Source organism: Lampris incognitus, chromosome 17, assembly GCF_029633865.1.
Source record: "Lampris incognitus isolate fLamInc1 chromosome 17, fLamInc1.hap2, whole genome shotgun sequence".
NCBI lineage: Eukaryota > Metazoa > Chordata > Actinopteri > Lampriformes > Lampridae > Lampris > Lampris incognitus.
In genome coordinates this window covers 6,192,971-6,213,577 of record NC_079227.1, presented here as the reverse complement: position 1 = coordinate 6,213,577, position 20,607 = coordinate 6,192,971, and the positions used below count along the sequence as shown (strand labels likewise).

General features: G+C 46.7%; 1 protein-coding gene across 2 annotated transcripts in view; it reads left to right on the top strand.

Annotated features, from left to right (window-relative positions):
- Nucleotides 1-19,621, top strand: part of tefa (TEF transcription factor, PAR bZIP family member a) — a 33,020-nt gene extending 13,399 nt beyond the window's left edge. For both annotated transcript variants that reach the window (XM_056297046.1, XM_056297045.1), the window contains exons 2-5: nucleotides 10,815-11,225; nucleotides 12,572-12,792; nucleotides 14,398-14,609; nucleotides 15,141-19,621. In XM_056297046.1, coding sequence (XP_056153021.1) covers nucleotides 10,815-11,225; nucleotides 12,572-12,792; nucleotides 14,398-14,609; nucleotides 15,141-15,162 — 866 coding nt within the window. In that variant the 3' untranslated portion in view covers nucleotides 15,163-19,621. The remainder of the gene's footprint in view (nucleotides 1-10,814; nucleotides 11,226-12,571; nucleotides 12,793-14,397; nucleotides 14,610-15,140) is intronic.
- Nucleotides 19,622-20,607: the final 986 nt, after the last annotated feature.

Genomic DNA, 20,607 nt, shown 5'->3' with positions numbered 1-20,607 from the left:
CTGTTTTGTTACATATATCTGAAAGTTACTGCATAAGAATTCTGTTTCGTTACATATATCTGAAAGTTACTGCATAAGAATTCTGTTGTTACATATATCTGAAAGTTACTGAATACATATTCTGTTTAGTTACATTATATCTGAAAGTTACTGCATAAGAATTCTGTTTTGTTAACTATGTAATGTCCGTAGACGCCTTGTCTTACTGACATAAGAATAATTCAAGAACGAGCCGACTTCGTAGGTTCTTAACTGCGTAGCTTTTACTAGCGTTCATCCGACATACAACCTTCATAACATGCCCTTCCCACTTCCTGTATACGTCACACGCACTGCACGTACACCCGTGAGTAGGTCAAGTTAAACACGTGACCTTCCATTCATTACATCTCCCCCTCTAAGATTATTTTCTAAACATTTCTCTGAACATTTACTGCCAACAATTTTAACCTGTATATCACCCCCCTTTTCACAAAAAAAATAAAAAATCTCCCACAGTACACAAGTCCATACGCCTCACAAATCCAGCTGGATTGCTGGCTTGCTCACCCTGCCAGAGCGAGTAACATATGGTGTGGAAGTTGGCATTTCTGCTGCTCGGGACTCATCCATGTTTCCACTCTCCCCTGGAGTGACGTGGTCAGGATCCCTGCTGACAAAGGTGAGTGTTTTAGGTGTGGCCAGCAGGTGGCGCCTGTTCCTTCTGTAATGTTCACCTTGAGCTGTCTCCACTATGTAGGATCTGGGAGTGGAGCTCTGACTGTGAACAACTGCTGGCATTGTCCATGTTTTCTGTCCATCAAGTTTGGTGAGTACTGCGTCACCCGAGTTCAGTGGGCGCAGTGTCCGCACACCGTTCCTGCGGTTGTAGTAGAAAGCCTGCCTCGATTTGGCTGCGGCGTCAGCGGTTTTGATCAGTTCCTCTTTAGGCCAGGCCGGTTTCAGGTTATGCTGCAGTGTGGGTAAGGTGGTTCTGAGTCTCCTACCCATGAGCAATTCCGCTGGACTGGCTCCAGTGGAAGAAGAGGGTGTAGCTCTGTATGTCAACAGGGCGAGGAGAGGGTCTTCCTGCCTTAATATGCTTTTGGCTATCTGAACAGCCCTCTCTGCCTGTCCATTACTCTGGGGGTAGTGTGGGCTTGAAGTCACATGGATGAAATCATAATCCTCACTGAACCTCCTCATCTCTTCTGAAACTAGCTGTGGCCCATTATCGCTAACTACAATTTCAGGGATACCAAAACGTGCAAATGTAGCCTTCAGCCTAGCTACAACCTGACTGCTAGTAGTTGTTGGTAGATTTAGGATCTCCAAAAACCTGGAATAATAGTCAGACACTATCAAGTAGTTTTGCTTTTTGTACTCACACAGGTCTATGCCAACTTTCTGCCATCGTCTGGATGGGAGCTCACTTGACATTAAAGGCTCTTTTCTCTGTGTGTTCTTGTGTTCTCTGCAGAATTGACATTGCTGTATCTTTGTTGTAATGTGCTCTGTCATTTTGGGCCACCACACTGACTGGCTAGCTCTCTCTCTGCACTTAACTATCCCCTGGTGCCCGTCGTGTATTCTGTCTAAGATCACCTCCCTCATCTCTGTGGGAATGACGATACGACTGCCTCTGATGACTAAACCATCTACCTCAGATAACTCCCCTCTCACCTGATAAAAGTCTCTGACTGTCTCCGGCACTTTATCGACATACTCAGGCCAGCCGTGTCTGATGAAGCCCAACACTGTCTGGAGCTGCAGATCCCCATCCGTGCTCTGTTTTATCTCCTGCATCCTTTGAGGTGTGGCAGGCACCTGGCACACGATGGCATCAATGTGCGCTGCAACATCATCATGAGAAGCACCATCTCCGTAGCGCTGCTCTGGGCCTCTGGAGAGTGCATCAGCCACAGCTAAAGTTTTGCCTGGTGCGTATTCAGCCACTGCATTGAAACGCATCAGCCTCATTAACAGTCTCTGGCACCTAATGGGCACATTATCCAAGTCTTTGCTGTTCATGAGAGGCACTAGTGGTTTATGATCGGTGACAAGTCTGAAATTGTCAAGCCCAAACAAGTACTTCTCGAGCCTTTCACATGCCCAGACGCTGGCTAAGCACTCTTTCTCGATCTGTGCGTACCTTGTCTCTGCGTCACTCAGCCGTCGGGAGCAGTAGGCCACGGGCTTCCAGTGTTCCCCGTGCTGCTGGAGCAGAACGCCCCCCAGCCCGTAGTTGCTGGCATCTGCTGACACCACCGTAGCCTTAGTGACGTCATAAAAGGTGAGTACCGGGGCGGTGGCGAGTGCTGCTTTAAGGTCTTGGAATGCTGTGTTCTGTGCAGGTCCCCACAGCCACTCTGTCGTTGCTTTAAGCAGTCCATAAAGCGGCTGACCTACAGTGGACAGCTCTGGGACGTATTTTGCCAAATAGTTCACCATCCCGAGGAACCTCTTGAGTTCCGTCACGTTCTGGGGCTGAGGAAAGTTCTCTATTCCGGCCACTTTGTCCGGGTCAGGTCTGATGCCTGCCTCGTTGATGATATGACCAAGGAAGCGGACTTGTTTCTGTTTGAACTTGCATTTCGCTATGTTCAGTTTGAGACCTGCTGCTTCAATGACCCCCAGCGCCTCTGCTAGGCGCCAGTCATGGATTTCCTCAGTCTCTCCATGTATAAGGATGTCATCCATGTACACCTCTGTGCCCTCTAGCCCGGTCAGAGTTTCCGCCATCTTTCTCTGGAAAATCTCTGGAGCACTCGTTATACCAAATGGAAGGCGGCAGAACGCATACCTCCCAAATGGGGTGATGAAAGTGGTGAGCCCCCTGCTGTCTTCATGCAAGGGGATCTGGTAAAACCCACTTGCTGCATCCAACGTTGTGAAGAACTTTGACCCTGCGAGCCTTGGCATTATTTCCTCCATAGTGGGCAGCACGTATTTCTCACGTTTCACCGCTCGATTCAGCCTCTTGAGGTCAGCGCAGCAGCGAACCTCTTTCTTGTTCGGTTTCAGCACCGGCACCATAGCGGCGCACCATTCTGTGGGCTGAGTCACTTTTTCAATAATGCCCTCATTTTCCATGCGCTGCAGTTCTTTCTTAACCAGTGGTACAAGTGGCAGCGGTATCCGTCTGGCTGTATGCACCGCGTATGGCTGGGCACCCTCCACCAGAGCTATTTTCACTGGGTCTGTTTTCAGCAGTCCACTTGAACCGAGAACTCCACTGACCTCATTCATCCGCTTCACTAGACCCATCTCCACTGCCTCTGGACGACTCAGCAGACAGCTGCCTCTCCCCTTGATCACATACACTGGAAAGGAGTATTGTTTCTCCTTGTAGTTGGTTGTGGCTTGAAACTGTCCTATGCAGCTGATGTTTCCACCTGGGCTTATGAAGCATGTGTCAGGAGGTCCCAGTTTTATGTTTGGCTTCAGCTTTTTAAATGTCCCTTGGTTGATAACAGTAGCGTCAGCCCCCGTGTCAATTTTAAAGGTTATTGGTACATCACTTATTGTTAAACTAACAGTCCAATCTTCCTGACTGCTCTCCTTGCCAACTTCTCCCAGAAAGTACAGCTGTTTAACCTCTTCAGTGACTTCTCTCACCGCTTTAGAGTGACATACACGCTCCCAATGTCCCTTTTTATGACACTTGTTGCACTTACTGTTCGTTGCAGGACACTTCCGCTCATCGGTGTGCTGCGTCTTGCCGCACCTCCCGCATTCATCTACTTTGTTGGTTGCAGGTCTGCTGCCACCATGACGCTGTCCGCCCTTTTTGTTTTGGCGTCCGTCCCGCCGTCGGACAACATCGACGTTAGCCAGCTGGGCCTCTGGTTGGTTAGCTTGGAGGCTTGAGCTTATTTGTTATTGCCTCCGCTTGGCGCACTTGTTCAATGGCTTTCACCAGAGTAAGGTCCGCTGTGAGCTGGAACTGACGGGAGAGCACCTTATCTTTTGTGCCCACTACCAGACGGTCTCTGATATGTTCATCCCTCTTGTCCCCAAACTCACAGTGTTCAGACAGCTCATACAATGCCCGGATGTACATCTCCGCTGTTTCTCCTGGCCGCTGGCTACGTTGATAGAAGCACGCCCTCTCATGTATGATGTTACGGCGGGGAATAAAGTAGTCGTCGAACCTTTTCAGTACGATATCATAGTCCACTTTATCACCCTCCGCCGCGAAGTCAAACGAGCTGAATATCTTTTCAGCCTCGCCTCCCATTGCATAAATCAGCGAACTCACTTGAATCTCCCCGTCGTCTTTATCCAGCTTTGTCGCGAGCCTGAAGCGCGAAAACCGTTGTTTCCACTCCGGCCATTCAACGGGGCAGTCAAACTTGAATTCACTCGGCGGATTAAACTTCGGCATGACCGCTCGTGTTCCGATACACAGACTATTCTGACACCATGTAATGTCCGTAGACGCCTTGTCTTACTGACATAAGAATAATTCAAGAACGAGCCGACTTCGTAGGTTCTTAACTGCGTAGCTTTTACTAGCGTTCATCCGACATACAACCTTCATAACATGCCCTTCCCACTTCCTGTATACGTCACACGCAATGCACGTACACCCGTGAGTAGGTCAAGTTAAACACGTGACCTTTCATTCATTACAAACTATATCTAAGTTACAACTGAAAGCTCTTATTTTTGCCCCAAAGAGTGAATAAATGCTATAATACAATTTAAAATGCAGTTTCTACTATTTCTATCAAATTGCAACCCCCCTCCCCCAAGATCAGGTGGAGGGGTCCTCAGGGTAGATCAAAACAACGCAGGGGGTCCAGGACCCCAAAAAGGTTGAGAACCACTGATCTAAGACACTCCAAATGTGCCCAAAGTGATGATTACCATGTAGCAAGAGTACTAATACGGCATATAGTACTGTAACGTGCATGGATTAGTAGACACACTGGCCGGCGGGTCTGACCCTTTAGTCTAGCGGTTAGCGATGTCTCCCGCGGTGCGGGCGATACAGGTTCGCGTCCCGGCCGCGGCAGTTCCTGTGGTTGCCCCCCGAATTCGCTACAGTACTATGGTATTACTATGTTGTAAACGCATTACTGCCTCATGTAGTACTGCTATAATAACTATGCAGCACATGGTCTATTACTACTTAACATATGTTGTTAGTACTATTATTATTACTATAACTACTTAATATATGTTGTTAGTACTACTATTATTACTATAGCAAATGCACCACTACAGCTTTTCCATCAAAAATGTAATCTTTGAAACACCTTAAAGGTCTTACAGGGTTGAATGTGGATGGTTTTGAGGAGCCCAATCTTCAGAGACGGGACATTTTTTATTTTTTTGCAGATTTTTTTTTTCTCTTTTCACTCGACTTGGGCTCTCGTGGTAGACGCAGCGCTGGCTTACTTAACACAGTTAACTCATGTTATCTTAAACGTACAGTGGCTTCAGAAAGTATTCAGACCCCTTCACCTTTTGCACACTTCATTGTGCTGTAGATTTAATCTTGATGGGTAAAATTGCCTTCTTTTTTTTTTGCCCATCAAGCCACACTCAATAACCCACGATGACAAAGTGAAAACATGTTTTTAGACATTTTTGCAAATTTATTGAAAAATTAAAAATGCTATCTCTCGTTTGTATAAGTATTCAGACTCTTAATTCAGTATTTTGTAGAAGCCTGTTTGGCAGCAATTACAGCTTCGGGTCTTCTTGGGTGAGTCTCTACAAGCTTTGCACACCTGGATTTGGGCAGTTTATCCCATTCTTTCTGGCAGAGCCTCTCGAACGCCATCAGATTTGATGGGAAGCGTCTGTGAACTGCCATCTTCAGGTCTCTCCACAGATGTTCTATGGGGTTTAAGTCTGGGCTTTGGCTGGGCCACTCAAGGACCATCAGAGACTTGCCCCAAAGTCAACCCAGCAGCGATGGCTGGTATAAATGGGCTAACAGGGCTAAGCCCTCCCTATCTTTTATAATAAAGATGATAAAAGTATTCTTAAAAAAAAACATAGAACATATATATTTTTAAATTTTGGTGGAACCTAGAGCAGCAACAGCACCAAATAGTCACAAGAAAAACAGGATATATCTAAATGGACTTCATTTTTTACAGCCCAAACACAGTAGCATCAGTTTCCACTCGTCTTAGTAGTAAGTGACTGACAGATGTCGTGACATGCCCCCTGGATTTGCTGATCATTTGGGCTAAATTCATTCAGCCCTCAGGCCGCTGACTTTTAAAAAAAATTTGGACCCCCCCCCCTTTTTTTCTCCCCAATTGTAATTGGCCAATTACCCCACTCTTCCGAGCTGTCCCGGTCGCTGCTCCACCCCCTCTGCCGATCCGGGGGGGGAGGGCTGCAGACTACCACATGCCTCCTCCCATACATGTGGAGTCGCCAGCCGCTTCTTTTCACCTGATAGTGAGGAGTTTCACCAGGGGGACATAGTGCGTGGGAGGATCACACTATTTCCCCCACCACTTCTCCTTCTCCCTGAACAGACACCCAGGTCGACCAGAGGAAGCACTAGTGCAGCGACCAGGACACAAACCCACATCCGGCTTCCCACCCGCAGACACAGCCAATTGTGTCTGTAGGGACGCCAAGCCGGAGGAAACACAGGAGGCCGCTGACTTTTGACCAATGACAGTGGACGTACAGAGTAACAGCACAGTGCGGTGCTACTTGTGCAAGAGCGGGGAGGGAAGGTGAGCGCAGGCGTTAGCATGCACGAAGTGGATTATTTACTTTATCATCAATCTTCTTTGATGTCTTTTGAGAAAAAAAATTGGAAGTGAAGAGACTGGGGACACGCCGTCCAAACGAAGTTCAGCTAGGACAAAACAACAAAATCGTAAGTTTGTGTTACTTGGTTTCAACGAAAGAACTGGCTAACTGTTCTGTTTCCCATGCTTGCCTTTTGAGGGAGACACAGCTTGGACCCAACAAGGAATTTGTGGATTTGAGTCATTTATCCGCGACCCTGAGTAAGGATAAGCGGTTTGGATAATGAATGAATGAAACATTTATCCAACAAAATTAGGAAACGTGTATATGTGTGTGTGAGAGAGTTTTTTGGCATCAGGCCATTCTTGGCTTCTCTATAGTGTTGTTGTAGAGCACTTGCTATAACAAGGTATATAGTGTCGTTGCTGTAGCTCGGTATCTTGGATGTGATGCTGCTGTTGCTGCAGGGTGAATTGTTGAGTATAATGCATTTGTTAAGCCCACCCACCCATATCACCACCAGCCATCACTGCACTCCGTCGTTCTCTTGGCTGTATGCTTCGGGTCATTGTCGTGCTGAAAGGTGAACCGTCACCCCAGTCTGATGTTGCCTGCACTCTGGAGCAGGTTTTCTCCAAGGACCTCTGTATTTGGCTGCATTCGTCCTTCTCTCAATTGTGACCAGTCTCCCTGTCGCAGCCGCTGAGAAACACCCCCCTAACATGACACTGCCAACGCCATGCTTCACTGTAGAGATGGTACTAGCCAGGTGATGAGCAGTGCCTGGTATTTGCCAGACGTAGAGCTTGGAGTCCTGCCCTAAGGGTTCAGTTATTGTCTCATCAGACCAGAGAATCTTCTTCCTCATGCTCTTGAGTCCTTTTAAATGCCGGTCGGCAAATTTCAGATGGGCTGTAAGAGGCCTTTATCTCTGGTGGCTTCTGTCTAGCCATTCTACCATAAAGACCTAATTGATGGAGAGCTGCTGAGATGGTCGGCCTTCCAGCAGGTTCTCTCATCTCTGCAGAGGACTTCCAAAGCTCTCTTAGAGTGACCGTTGAGTTCTTGGTTACCTCCCTGACGAAGGTCTTTCTTGCTGGGTTACTCAGTTTGGCCAGACAGCCAATTATAGGAAGAGTCCTGGTGGTTCTAAACGTATTCCATTTCACAATTATTGAGACCACTGTGCTCCTGGGAACACGCAAAGCTTTAGAAATGGTTTTATACCCTTGCCCCGATCTATGCCTCGCCACTATTTCATCACGGAGGTCTGCAGAGAATTCCTTGGACTTCATGGCTTGGTTTTTGGCCTGATGTGCAGTATGAATCGTGGGACCTTATATACACAGGTGTGTTCCTTTCTAAACTATGTCCAGTCTATTCAATTTGCTACAGGTGGACTACAGTCAAGTTCTAGTTACATCTCAAGGATAATTAAAGCAAACAGGATCCACCTGACCACAATTTGGAGTGCCACAGCAAAGGGTCTGAATACTTATATAAATGAGATTTCAGTTTTTGATTTTTAATAAATATGAAAAATGTCTAAAAACATTGTTTCACTTTGTCATTATGGATTATTGAGTGTAGATTGATGGGCAAAAATGGCAATTTTATCCATTTAAGGTTAAATCTACAACACAAAGTGTGGAAAAAGTGAATGGATCTGAATACTTTCTGAAGTCACTGTATAGCCTGCCTTTTTGCAGACCAAATTGAAACTAGGTTATATGATGAATTCTCAGATTGAGGCATGAGTTTAGTGTGGATCACATGATTAACCAAGGGGTGCGTTGGAGCTCCTTTTCCTTCGTTTCCCCCCTTTTTTTAGGGTTTAAAGGTGGTAAAATGTGCTTTCCCAGCCTGTATGTGATGTTAGTGGGACATCCTGTTTCTCTTATTCTATTACCCCTCCACTTGACTCCTCCAATGTTAATGATTTTGTAACCTGGTTCAATGATCAGTGTGCTTCTGCGCTAGATACCACAGCTCCCTACACTACCAGGTCGTTTTCTTTAGCGAACTCTTGCCCCTGAATTAATGGCAACATTTGTCATTTGAAAAGGGAAGTTGAAAGAGTGGAGTCTAGCTGGGGCCCCTCTCCTCCGTCTGGAAGAACTGCTGTCCATGCTCAACCATAACATCAAAGAGATGAGAGGGGCCTACTGTGCAGGCCTAATTAGTGACAGCAAACAGTCTGAGGTTCCTGTTTAAAACCAGCGACCGGCTTGTAAACCCTCCTCATCCTGCTGTATCTGCCTCCTCCCCAGTAGACTGACTTTTTTTTTTTGACAAAACCAATAACATTTGATCTAATTTCAACAATGCTAATAATGTCCTCTGATTCTTCAGTCTACTATCCTACTCTCTTGTGTGATTTCTCCCCTGTCTCTGCACAGTCGCACCATTATTAATCTTTCTCTCACCTCTGGCTGTGTTCCTGGTGGGTTTAAGATGGCGAGTAGCCAACCTATTTAAAAAAAAACTGCCCTTGATCCAACCTAACCAAATAACTACAGACCTATTTCAAAACTACCATTCGTCTCCAAAATTCTTGGAAAAAAAATCATCGCACAGCAGCTCCCTGAGGTCATTGAACGACATAATATTTTCAGTAAATTCCAATCCAGCTTTCTTCACCAACATAGTACAGAAATGGCGTTACTAAGAGTGAAAAATGACTTCTTCACTTGAGCGGACAATGGCGAATATTCTATCCTGGTCCTGCTTGACTTAACTGCTGCTTTTTATACTATTGATCACTCCGTCTTGGTTGATCGTTTAAATAAGTGGGTTGGTTTAACAGGAAGTTTCAGGTTGTAATAGACAACTTTGTGTCCTCAAGCTCCTATACTCTGTGGAGGTCCAGAGCGTTCGATCCTTGGTCCCATCCTTTTCTCACTTTACGTGTTACTTCTAGGCAATCTTGTTTAGCCAGTTCTTTTGTATCTCTCACCACTGCTACGCTGATGACATGCAGTTGTATTTTTCAGTTAAGTCAAATGATATGGGTAATATTGGTACCCTTCATGAATCATGACTGCCTGGCTGCTAGTAAGGAATGAATGTCCCTCAGTTTCCTTCAGCTCAATTCAGACAAAACAGAGGTTCTCCTTATTGGGCCTAATAAGTTTGTATCTGAAGTGAAACCCTCTATCCGCCCTCTGGCTAGCAATGTTAAACCCTCCTCAAAATATCTGGGTGTAATCATTCACCAAAATCTGAACTTTGACCCACACATACGTAAACAAGCTTGTGCAAACCTGCTTTTTCCGACTCTGGAACGTCACAAAATTCAAATCAATGCTATCAACCAGAGATCTAGGATTAGTAATCCATACCCTCATTTTTTCATGCTGGACTACTCCATTGCTCTTTTCTCCTGTCTCAGCCAAGCAGCCCTGTCCCCTGCCAAACACTCCAGCCAGGCTGCTAACCAATACCAATCTTAGATCCCACATCACACCAATCCTCGCATCTCTTCATTGGGTCCCCGTAAAGTATAAAATAGGTTTCAAGGTGCTGCTTATCACATTCAAGTCCTTACGTGGTCCTCTTCCTCCTGTGCATCCTTATTCCATCTCTAGGCTGCTCAGTCTTCCAACCAGTCTTTTATCTATACCCCACTCCCTCCGCAAATCCAAGGGTGATTGTGCTTTTTGTGTCCCTCTGGAACAGTCCCCCGCCCCTCCGTTAGATCAGCTGAGCCCGTAAACAGCTTTAAAAAACTTCTCAAAACCTGTCTCTACCAACTTGCCTTCCCTGTAAAGGGGCTGTAATCTATACTGTATGTTGTTTATTTTTCTTTACCTGTAGCTTGTGCAGCACTTTGTAACTTGGTTTTAAAAGGTGCTATGTAAATAAACGCTTACTTACTTACATACTTACTCGCAAACTTTAATTGAAGGTTTGCCTGTGGAATTTTTTTTCCTTTTACCTCCTGCAGTAAAAACTGTTTTCTGACTCATACATTACTCAGGTACCTCAGTAACGCCCCCCTCCCTTAACCACCACACACACACACATAGATATTTCTGCAAGTACCAAACAGTCATCCATATCCTCACATCCCATCTTCTTCTCTCTCTCCTTCCATATCTCAGAGACAGACAAGGAAAAGCTGTTTCTGAGTGATGATGTGGACCTCGGCGGAGGGGGAGGAAGTGGGATGGGGCCGTCAGCCGCCCTGACCCCAGCGATCTGGGAGAAGACCATTCCCTATGACGGTGAGAACTTCCACCTGGAGTACATGGACCTGGAGGAGTTCCTCATGGAGAACGGCATCCCCACCTCCATGGACAAGGACTCCGACAGCAGCCAGGGAGAGGACATGATGGAGGAGATGGGGAAGAAGGCGAAAGAGTCTCCCGGCACACAGAAGAAAGCTGCCAAGGCCGCTGTGGTCCCCACTGTCCCAGTGACCCTGATGCCCATCCTGGAGCTGGACCAGTGCGAGGAGGAAGTGGTCACGCTCACCGTGGACCAGTCCGACATCACTTCTGATGTTGACACAGGTGAGTGAGCGATGATGAGAGAGAGGGGGAGAGAAATTATTGGGCCTCCTTTTTTAGATCTGACTTTCTTTCTTTTTTTTAAGACTACGTATTAATCTGGAGAAATTTGAAGTTTTCATGTCAAATACAGGTCAAAAGGTTTTCCACCTACACGAGCGTTTTCTGATCGTTTTTGAAAAGTTCATCGTCTGTATTGGAACACTGACAAACCTCTGAAGCCTCTCAAGTATTCTAAGAATTAATTAGACTTTAAAAGCCGAGCTTTTTCTTTTTAACACTCAACATTACTTCAGAATTTAAGCCCAGTTTCGTATTTTTCTCCACAAAAGAAACTCCCCCGCCTTTTTGTCCTGACTGACAATGGGGCATTCATGGTTGCTATCCAGGTGTGAATAACTCTCCCTCTCTTTGTCAGTTCACAATGTGAAAGGCTGCTGCATACCGGTGACGACATGATGTGTAAAACACACCACCAGTATTCTGACATGGCCGACTCAGGAGCCACACACACAAACAGGTTTTTTCAAAGAACCACATTTCAAAAATGCCCCATTCCTCAACCAAGCCTACAGACAGGCTGCAGACTACCACATGCCTCCTCCGATACATGTGGAGTCACCAGCCGCTTCTTTTCACCTGACAATGAGGAGTTTCGCCAGGGGGATGTAGCGCGTGGGAGGATCACGCTATTTCCCCCCCCGAACAGGCACCCCGACTGACCAGGAGGGGGCGCTAGTGCAGCGACCGGGACATATACCCACATCCGGCTTCCCACCCACAGACACGGCCAGTTGTGTCTGTAGGGACGCCTGACCAAGTCGGAGGTAACACGGGGATTCGAACCGGCAACCCCTGTGTTAATAGGCAACGGAATAGACCGCTACACTACCCAGATGCCCCAGTTTATTAGATTTCTAATTCCTTTTATCAGTACAAACAACATGCAAGACACCCCCCCAACACACACACACCCTGGCAGTGTCAGTAGCATGCACTGCACATTGAGCTGTTTATAAGGGGACTGGCTGGTATACGAGCTGTGACATGCCGTTTTAAAAGAATGTGGTGGTGTTGATACATTAAATGGTATACTAACAACTTCCTTTTTAAATGTCTTTTTCATTTAAATTGATTCAAGTGAACTTCATTTATCATCTTGTTCAAAACACAAATCCGGTTTAACAAAATTGGGGGCAAAGGGGGCATTTTAGGAGGGGGGGGGGACTTCACGATAAATTCGGCAGTGGTACTGTTACAGCATGGGCTCACATGTCACGAGGGACATGAAGTGTAATTTGACCGCTGGCTGTCCAGTCTTTGAAACCCTGGTTTCTGGTTTCCACCAGAGGTGACCACAGAAAAGGACCGGGTGACCCCAGATCCCATCAACCCAGAGGAAATTGAGGTGGATGTGAACTTCGAGCCGGACCCCACCGACCTGGTCCTGTCCAGCGTTCCTGGAGGAGAACTGTTCAACCCACGCAAGCACAAGTTCACCGATGAGGAGCTGAAACCTCAGCCTATGATCAAGAAGGCCAAGAAGGTGTTTGTGCCCGATGACCAGAAGGTAAGATGGATGAGACGAGGGGATATGCTCACTCACACACCTTCAGCAATGCTTCAGCTCTTTTTCACCACAATTACTGCATTTTACAGCAAGGCTTGACAATAATAAAAGTCGGCTTGTGCCAAAAGTTCCCTGTGCCAGTTTCAATAGATGTGGGCGGTGGTAGAAAGTAAGAATTAAAACTACAGTAGACCTCAGACCAGAACTGAAACACTCATATTTTCTAACAACACTTATTGTCATGTATTTTATACTGTCTCTTTCTACTGAAAACAAATGTAAAAGTATTAAAAAAAACACTCATTTACATACAGCCAATCAGATCAAATCAAAATATGAAACCCCAGCCACCCTTACCACCAACCCTTATACTTGTCAAAGGTCAGCTCATGAATATTAATGAGGGCTAGACCACTCTCCCTTCTCACAGTTGTTGAGACAATTGAGAACAGTTATGGGTAAAGAATTTTTTAAAAAAAACAAACAAACAAGATATTTACAGATAAGAGTTGCTGACTTTATTATGCCATGTTCAAGGTTTATAGACGTAAAGTTGAATCTGATGACTCTGGTACTCTTCAGTCACCTCATCTCAAATTAAAATGGTGTGGTATTTAGGCACATTAAAGTCTTTTTGGTGGCTCAGCACCACCTAAAGAAACTAAATGGTTTAGCATGGAAAACTGAATGTTGTACTTAGTGTGAGTGAACGGTGTACTATGTGTAAGTGAACGGTGTACTATGTGGAAGTGAATGGTGTACTATGTGGAAGTGAACGATGTACTATGTGGAAGTGAATGGTGTACTATGTGTAAGTGAATGGTGAACGGTGTACTATGTGTAAGTGAATGGTGTACTATGTGTAAGTGAATGGTGTACTATGTGTAAGTGAATGATGTATTATGTGTAAGTGAACGGTGTACTATGTGTAAGTGTAAGTGAATGGTGTACTATTTGTAAGTGAATGGTGTACTATGTGTAAGTGAATGGTGTAGTATGTGTAAGTGAGTGGTGTACTATGTGTAAGTGAATGGTGTACTGTGTGTAAGTGTAAGTGAATGATGTATTATGTGTAAGTGAATGGTGTACTATGTGTAAGTGAATGATGTATTATGTGTAAGTGAATGGTGTACTATGTGTAAGTGTAAGTGAATGGTGTACTATGTGTAAGTGAATGGTGTGCTATGTGTAAGTGTAAGTGAATGGTGTGCTATGTGTAAGTGTAAGTGAATGGTGTGCTATGTGTAAGTGTAAGTGAATGATGTATTATGTGTAAGTGAACGGTGTACTATGTGTAAGTGTAAGTGAATGGTGTACTATGTGTAAGTGTAGGTGAATGATGTATTATGTGTAAGTGAATGGTGTACTATGTGTAAGTGAATGGTGTATTCCCATCAGATTAGTTTATTTCAACAGCCCTAAATCACAGTTTCAGTTTCAGAAGGCTTTACAGTCACACAGTGGAAAAACAGGAGATAAGGTCGATGACAATGACTCACACCCTCCCTCCTGATTAGATCTTGGAGCAGACAAACAAGTGTTATCTTGATCCCAATCTCCTCTTGTCGTCTCCATCTTCTCTTTTCTCCCTCTTAACCTCTCCAGGATGAGAAGTACTGGCAGCGGAGGAAGAAGAACAATGTGGCGGCCAAGCGTTCCCGTGACGCTCGGCGGTTAAAGGAGAACCAGATCACCGTGCGGGCGGCGTTCCTCGAGCGCGAGAACACGGCCCTGCGGACGGAGGTGGCCGATCTCCGGAAGGAGTGCGGCCGCTACAAGAACGTTGTGTCCCGCTATGAAGACAAGTTCGGACCACTGTAAGGGACAAAGAGAGAATTTCCTATTTTCACATAAACATATCACATACAAAGCTGCAGCGACCGGCGGCTGTGGTCGCACACAGCCGAGCCGCCAGCCGCTTATTTTTAGTCCCCAAATCATTCAGTCCTGAATATGTTTAGCAGTGCCTCTTAAGACAACTTGTCCAATATACCACTGAGAAGATGTCGCTCAGCTGGCGTTGGTATGGACAGAATTTGACACAGGGAAGAAAGAGAGGGGGAAAGGAGAAGTGACATCATGTTAGGTTAACGACTAAATTTATTCATCATGAGTCGGACAATCACCCCCGGTGACCCAATGTGATGAATATCTTTTTATGACGAGCTTAAACTTAATTTACATTTGACACATTCACGCTTAATTCGTCCACCCACATCAGAGTTTGATACCAAATGTGAAAATTACAAACCTGTAAATAACAAATTCTGTCCGTCATGTGTCCCCCTCTCCTCCCCCTCCTCCTTTGATTGATGTTCCTGTTTTTTTTTTTTCTCTTCTCTTTCAAGTGCGCTGCTGGAGGAACCTTAGACTATAACTGACTTATTCATTCATTTTTAGACGTCAGTGGTGAAAATGAATCAATAAATCAAAATAGTTGGGTTGGCGAGTGAAACCGAACGGAGCGGTCAGAGGAAGAAGAGGACGAAGAGGAGAGGGTTTGCGTGCGTGCGGGCATGAATGTGGATGTAGCTGTAGATGCGATAGCGTTTAGTTTTCAAGACGTGATATCTGAACTTTTTTTTATTTCACTGGTTTTCAAGTCATGTAGTTGACCATCCATCCTATGAATGGTATGAAGGTGTGAATACATATTTCATATTTTACTCCTGTTTGTACACCATCTGCCCAGTGACATGATGAAGGGAATGTGTGGCATTGGGGGGATTTTTGAGATTTCTTTGGCGATACTCGAGATAAAGACCTCAACATGCTGGAATACCAGTCCCACTTAGCATGGTCGTGTATATAAAAACAAAACAAAAGGGGCGTCCGGGTGGCGTAGCGGTCTATTCCGTTGCCTGCCAACACGGGGATCAACGGTTCGAATCCCCGTGTTACCTCCGGCTTGGTCGGGCGTCCCTACAGACACGATTGGCCGTGTCTGCGAGTGGGAAGCCGGATTTGGGTATGTGTCCTGGTCGCTGCACTAGCGCCTCCTCTGGTCGGTCGGGGCGCTAGAGGGAATAGCGTGATCCTCCCACGCGCTACGTCCCCCCTGGCGAAACTCCTCACTGTCAGGTGAAAAGAAGCGGCTGGTGACTCCACATGTATGGGAGGAGGCATGTGGTAGTCTGCAGCCCTCCCCGGATCAGCAGAGGGGGCGGAGCAGAGACCGGGACGGCTCGGAAGAGTTGGGGTAATTGGTCAAGTACAATTGGGGGGAAAAAAGGGGGGCCAAAAACTTAAGTTTGCAATAAGGTTGCTTCCGTTACCATTTCGGTTCATTTCAGAGTCCTCTGAAGCTTTCTTTCCTGGTTTCGTATGACCTGACAGGTGGAAGTTAATCGCCGGGCTTTTGTAAGCTTACTTCAGGGGAATAACGGTAAATATACTGCTCAAAAACATAAAGGGAACACCTAAAAACACAATATAGACCTCGATGAATGAAATATTTCAGCTGAAAATCTTTATTTATTAGACAGAGGAATGTGTTTAGAGCAAAATAACCTAAGAATGATCAATGGAAATCAAAATCATTAGCCCATTAAGGTCTGGATTCAGAATCATACTCAAAATCAAAGTGGAAAATGAGAACATAGGCTGATCCAACTTCTGTGGAAATTCTTCAAGACGATTCACAATGAGGCTCAGTAGTGTGTGTGGCCTCCACGTGCCTGTATGCACTCCCTACAACGTCTGGGCATGCTCCTGATGAGACGACGGATGGTCTCCTGAGGGATCTCCTCCCAGACCTGGATCAGGGCATCGGTCAACTCCTGGACAGTCTGTGGTGCGACATCGCGTTGGCGGATGGTACGAGACACGATGTCCCAGAGGTGCTCGACTGGATTCAGGTCTGGGGAACGTGCAGGCCGGTCCATAGCATCAATGCCCTCGACATACAGGAACTGCTGACACACTCTGGCCACATGAGGACGAGCATTGTCCTGCATGAGCAGGAACCCAGGGCCCACTGCACCAGCATATGGTCTGACAATGGGTCTGAGGATCTCATCCCGGTACCTAATGGCAGTCATGGTACCTCTGGCTAGCACGTAGAGGTCTGTGCGGCCCTCCAAGGATATGCCTCCCCAGACCATCACTGACCCACCGCCAAACCGGTCATGCTGGAGGATGTTGCAGGCAGCAGAACGTTCTCCACAGCGTCTCCAGACTCTCTCACGTCTGTCACATGTGTTCAGTGTGAACCTGCTCTCATCTGTGAAGAGCACAGGGCGCCAATGGCCAATCTGCCAACCAAGATGTTCTCTGGCAAAGGTCAATCGGGCTGCACGGTGTTGGGCTGTGAGCACAGGCCCCAATTGTGGACGTCGGGCCCTCATACCATCCTCATGCGTTCTGTTTCTCACTGTTTGAGCAGAAACCTGCACATTAGTGGCCTGTTGAAGGTCGTTTTGTAGGGCTCCGGCAGTGCTCCTCCTGTTCCTCCTTGCACAAAGGACCAGATAGCGGTCCTGCTGCGGGGTTGTTGTCCTCCTGCGGCCCCCTCCACATCTCCTGGTGTATTGGCCTGTCTCCTGGTACCTCCTCCATGCTCTGGACACTGTGCTGGGAGACACATCAAATCTTCTTGCCACAGCACGCATTGATGTGCCATCCTGGATGAGCTGCACTACCTGAGCAACTTCTGTAGGTTGCAGATACCGCCTCATGCCCCCTCTAGTGGTGAGGGCACTAGCACAATGAAAAACTAACCAAAGATCGGCCAGAAAAGATGAGGACAGGCAAATGGTCTGTGGCCACCACCTGCAAATCCATTCCTTTTATAGGGGTTGTCTTGCAAATTGTCTAATTTCCACCTGGTGGAAATTAGACAATTTACCAACAGGTGAAATTGATTCACAAATCAGTGTTGCTCCCTAACTGGACAGGTTGATATCTCGAAAGTGTGATTGACTTGGAGCTACATCGCATTGCTTATGTGTTCCCTTTATTTTTTTGAGCAGTGTATAAACGAGGCTCGGCGTTTTCGGTTTTTTTATTTTTCAAAGCCATCCGGCATGTCGAATTTCGCCACAAGAGGGCACTGTTACATAACCTCGCACGAACAGGAACAACTTTGGGACCCGTGGAAACATAAAACCCGGGCGAAAGTCAGTTTAAGAATATTTTTCGGTGAGAATCGGTAAAAAAAAAAAACAACCGAAAACTGCTGAGCCTTGAATGTGACGTTAATAACAACGGCAACCATGTCCACTGTATCTTTTGTAGAACTTCTCAACATCGGCGACGGCAACGTCGTGCGTTATGCTCGGTCGACGTTCATCCCCGGCGGTCGTCGTCGTCGTCGTCGTCCTCGTGCCGTGTGTGTCGCCGCGTGTCCTGTGTCATAAGGTCAGCTTGTCGGCGGACGTCGGCGTTTGAAACGGTCCTCCGTGTAGCGGTCCACCGACCCGTGTGAGTAGCCGCCCCACTTTTATTTTCTTGACTCGTTTCGTTACTACGCAGACGCACACACGAGATCTCTTGTCGTAAAGAGACAAAATGGCGGGGCCTGCCCACCCGGGCCTGACACCGTGCTCCGTGTTTCGGACTTGCTGAGCGCTTCGCTCGCCCCGACCAAAATCCCCTCCACACCCAGCCTGTTGTTCACTCTGGTTTGACGTGCTGTAGAAAGACGTTCTCCCCAGTTTACCCAGGACCCCCCCCCCGTGACCCGCAGCCGTGCATCTGAACTCTGACCTTCTGAGGGTCGAGCGGACACAAGTAGTTCCCTACCCTCTGAAGCTGGGGGGGGGTGGGTGTCTGTTGCAGGGTTTTACTTACTTTTTTAAGCTTCTGACAAACCAGGCAGTCCGGTCAGGTGTAGAGCGCCTTCTCTGTCGCGAACAAGAAGTGCAAACCCACAAGTGTCTTCTCCTCCTCCGGCCACGTCGATGGCAGTTCTCAGTCTCAGTTTACAGAGCGGTGGCTTCTTCGTGCCCTTTGACCTCCTCGGTCCTCAAGAGATAAAATTCCATCGTGGTTTTTTTTTTTTCTCATTCGAGTCGGATGACAAACGGACCTTCTGGGGTTTTCTTTCCGCTGTGCTTCCAGCTGTTAGTAATCCAACTTTCTGCAGGTCACCGCGAGTAGTTTTTTTTTTTTACAAAACTGCCTTTAAAGCCATAGAAGAAAGGGAGGCGTTCGCCAAATCGCTTTGCTATCCAGTAACTTTTTCAGGGACGGGTTTGTGTGGTGCGAAATCTTGACGCGGTAACACGCGAGTATGTCTTTTCCCCAAACGGAGGGCGAAGAAGTCGGTTTCCCACGTCAGAACCTCTATAAGCTAACGTGCAGTCTTTGCAACTGGTTTTTCCTTCTTCTTCTTCTTTTTTGTTTCTTTCTTCAAACTGAAGAGACCCAACACCTCGTGGTGGTGAAACGGCCAAGAGTGCATCTGCAGGGTTGGTCGGTGTGGTTTCTCGTCTCTCGTTCTAGGAAGCGATTGTTCCAGCGGAATGTCGGTGGCACGGGATCCCAAATCCAATTTAGTACGGAGAACATCGCTCGTCTTGCTCCATACGATACACGGCATCTGTTGTCGTTGTCTCTGAGCAAGTGAACCCGACTGGCCCTCCTCCCTCCGCCTTCAGTAAATTGAGCTTCCTGACAAGGTTGTGGCCATTTTTGAGCAAAACTTCTCTAGTTGCATTTACCTTTTTTTTTTTTTTTAAATAGTGAAGTAGTGGTTAACTTTGAGGAACCCGTTTTTAAACTTAATTGTTCTGTCTTTGTATTCTTCTGTACACATTTGAATAGTTTGGCATTGTGTGGCTACTTTTTGTGTTCTGACTTGTATATATTAAAGCAATGTTGAAAATGACCCTGCCACTGAGTTTTTGGTTTTTTTTCTGCTCCCTCGCTGCATTGCAATAACTTTTTTGGGGTTTCTCCCCCCATTGTACTTGGCTAATTACCCTATTTTCTGAGCCGTCCCGGTCGCTGTTCCGCCCCCTACGCTGATCCGGGGAGAAGGCTGCAGACTACCACGTGCCTCCTCCAGTACATGTGGAGTCGCCAGCCGCTTCTTTTCACCTGACAGTGAGGAGTTTCACCAGACCCCCCCAGTACCGGTGCCCCAACTGACCAGAGGAGGCGCTAGTGCAGCGACCAGGACACATACCCACATCCGGCTTCCCACCTGCAGACACGGCCAGTTGCGTCTGTAGGGACATCCAACCAAACCGGAGGCCACACGGGGATTCGAACCGGCGATCCCCGTGTTGGTAGACAACGGAATAGACCCGGGCACCCATCCTGTCACATTTAACCAGGAGTTTTAAGAGAGGTTTGGATTTTAAGGCCAGTCGTCATCGGCCTCTTCTGTTCTCTTCCTCCAGACTCAAACCATTATTCCAAATGCTGATGTCATCCATCTTGGTTTACTGTAGATAACTGTTGGCAACGCCATCCAAAACTAATGTGTCATTTTGAGCGATATAAAGCTTGACTATATTGGGAAATATGTCAGATGAACGTGGACATCGTTCGCCAGTATAACGAGTTGGCTGAGACTTTTACTCCGTCCTGATCATCTCATCCGTATGAGACGCCATCTGATGAGGAGCACTACAACAGCAGAGTGTGACCGGAAGGCAGACGGCTGCTCGAGAGAGGTGGGCGGCTGCTGACAGATCGCTGGAGCTGGCTCCGGTTAACCCCAGATGGTTTTCCTAGAAGACATCCTGTCTTTGGACATTAAGCCAATTTATAACCTCTTAAACTACACCAGCCGTAAACAGTCTGTGATACTACCGTCTTTAAATGCACCAACAAGATGCAGCGAACAAGTTCGCTGTAGTTCAGTGG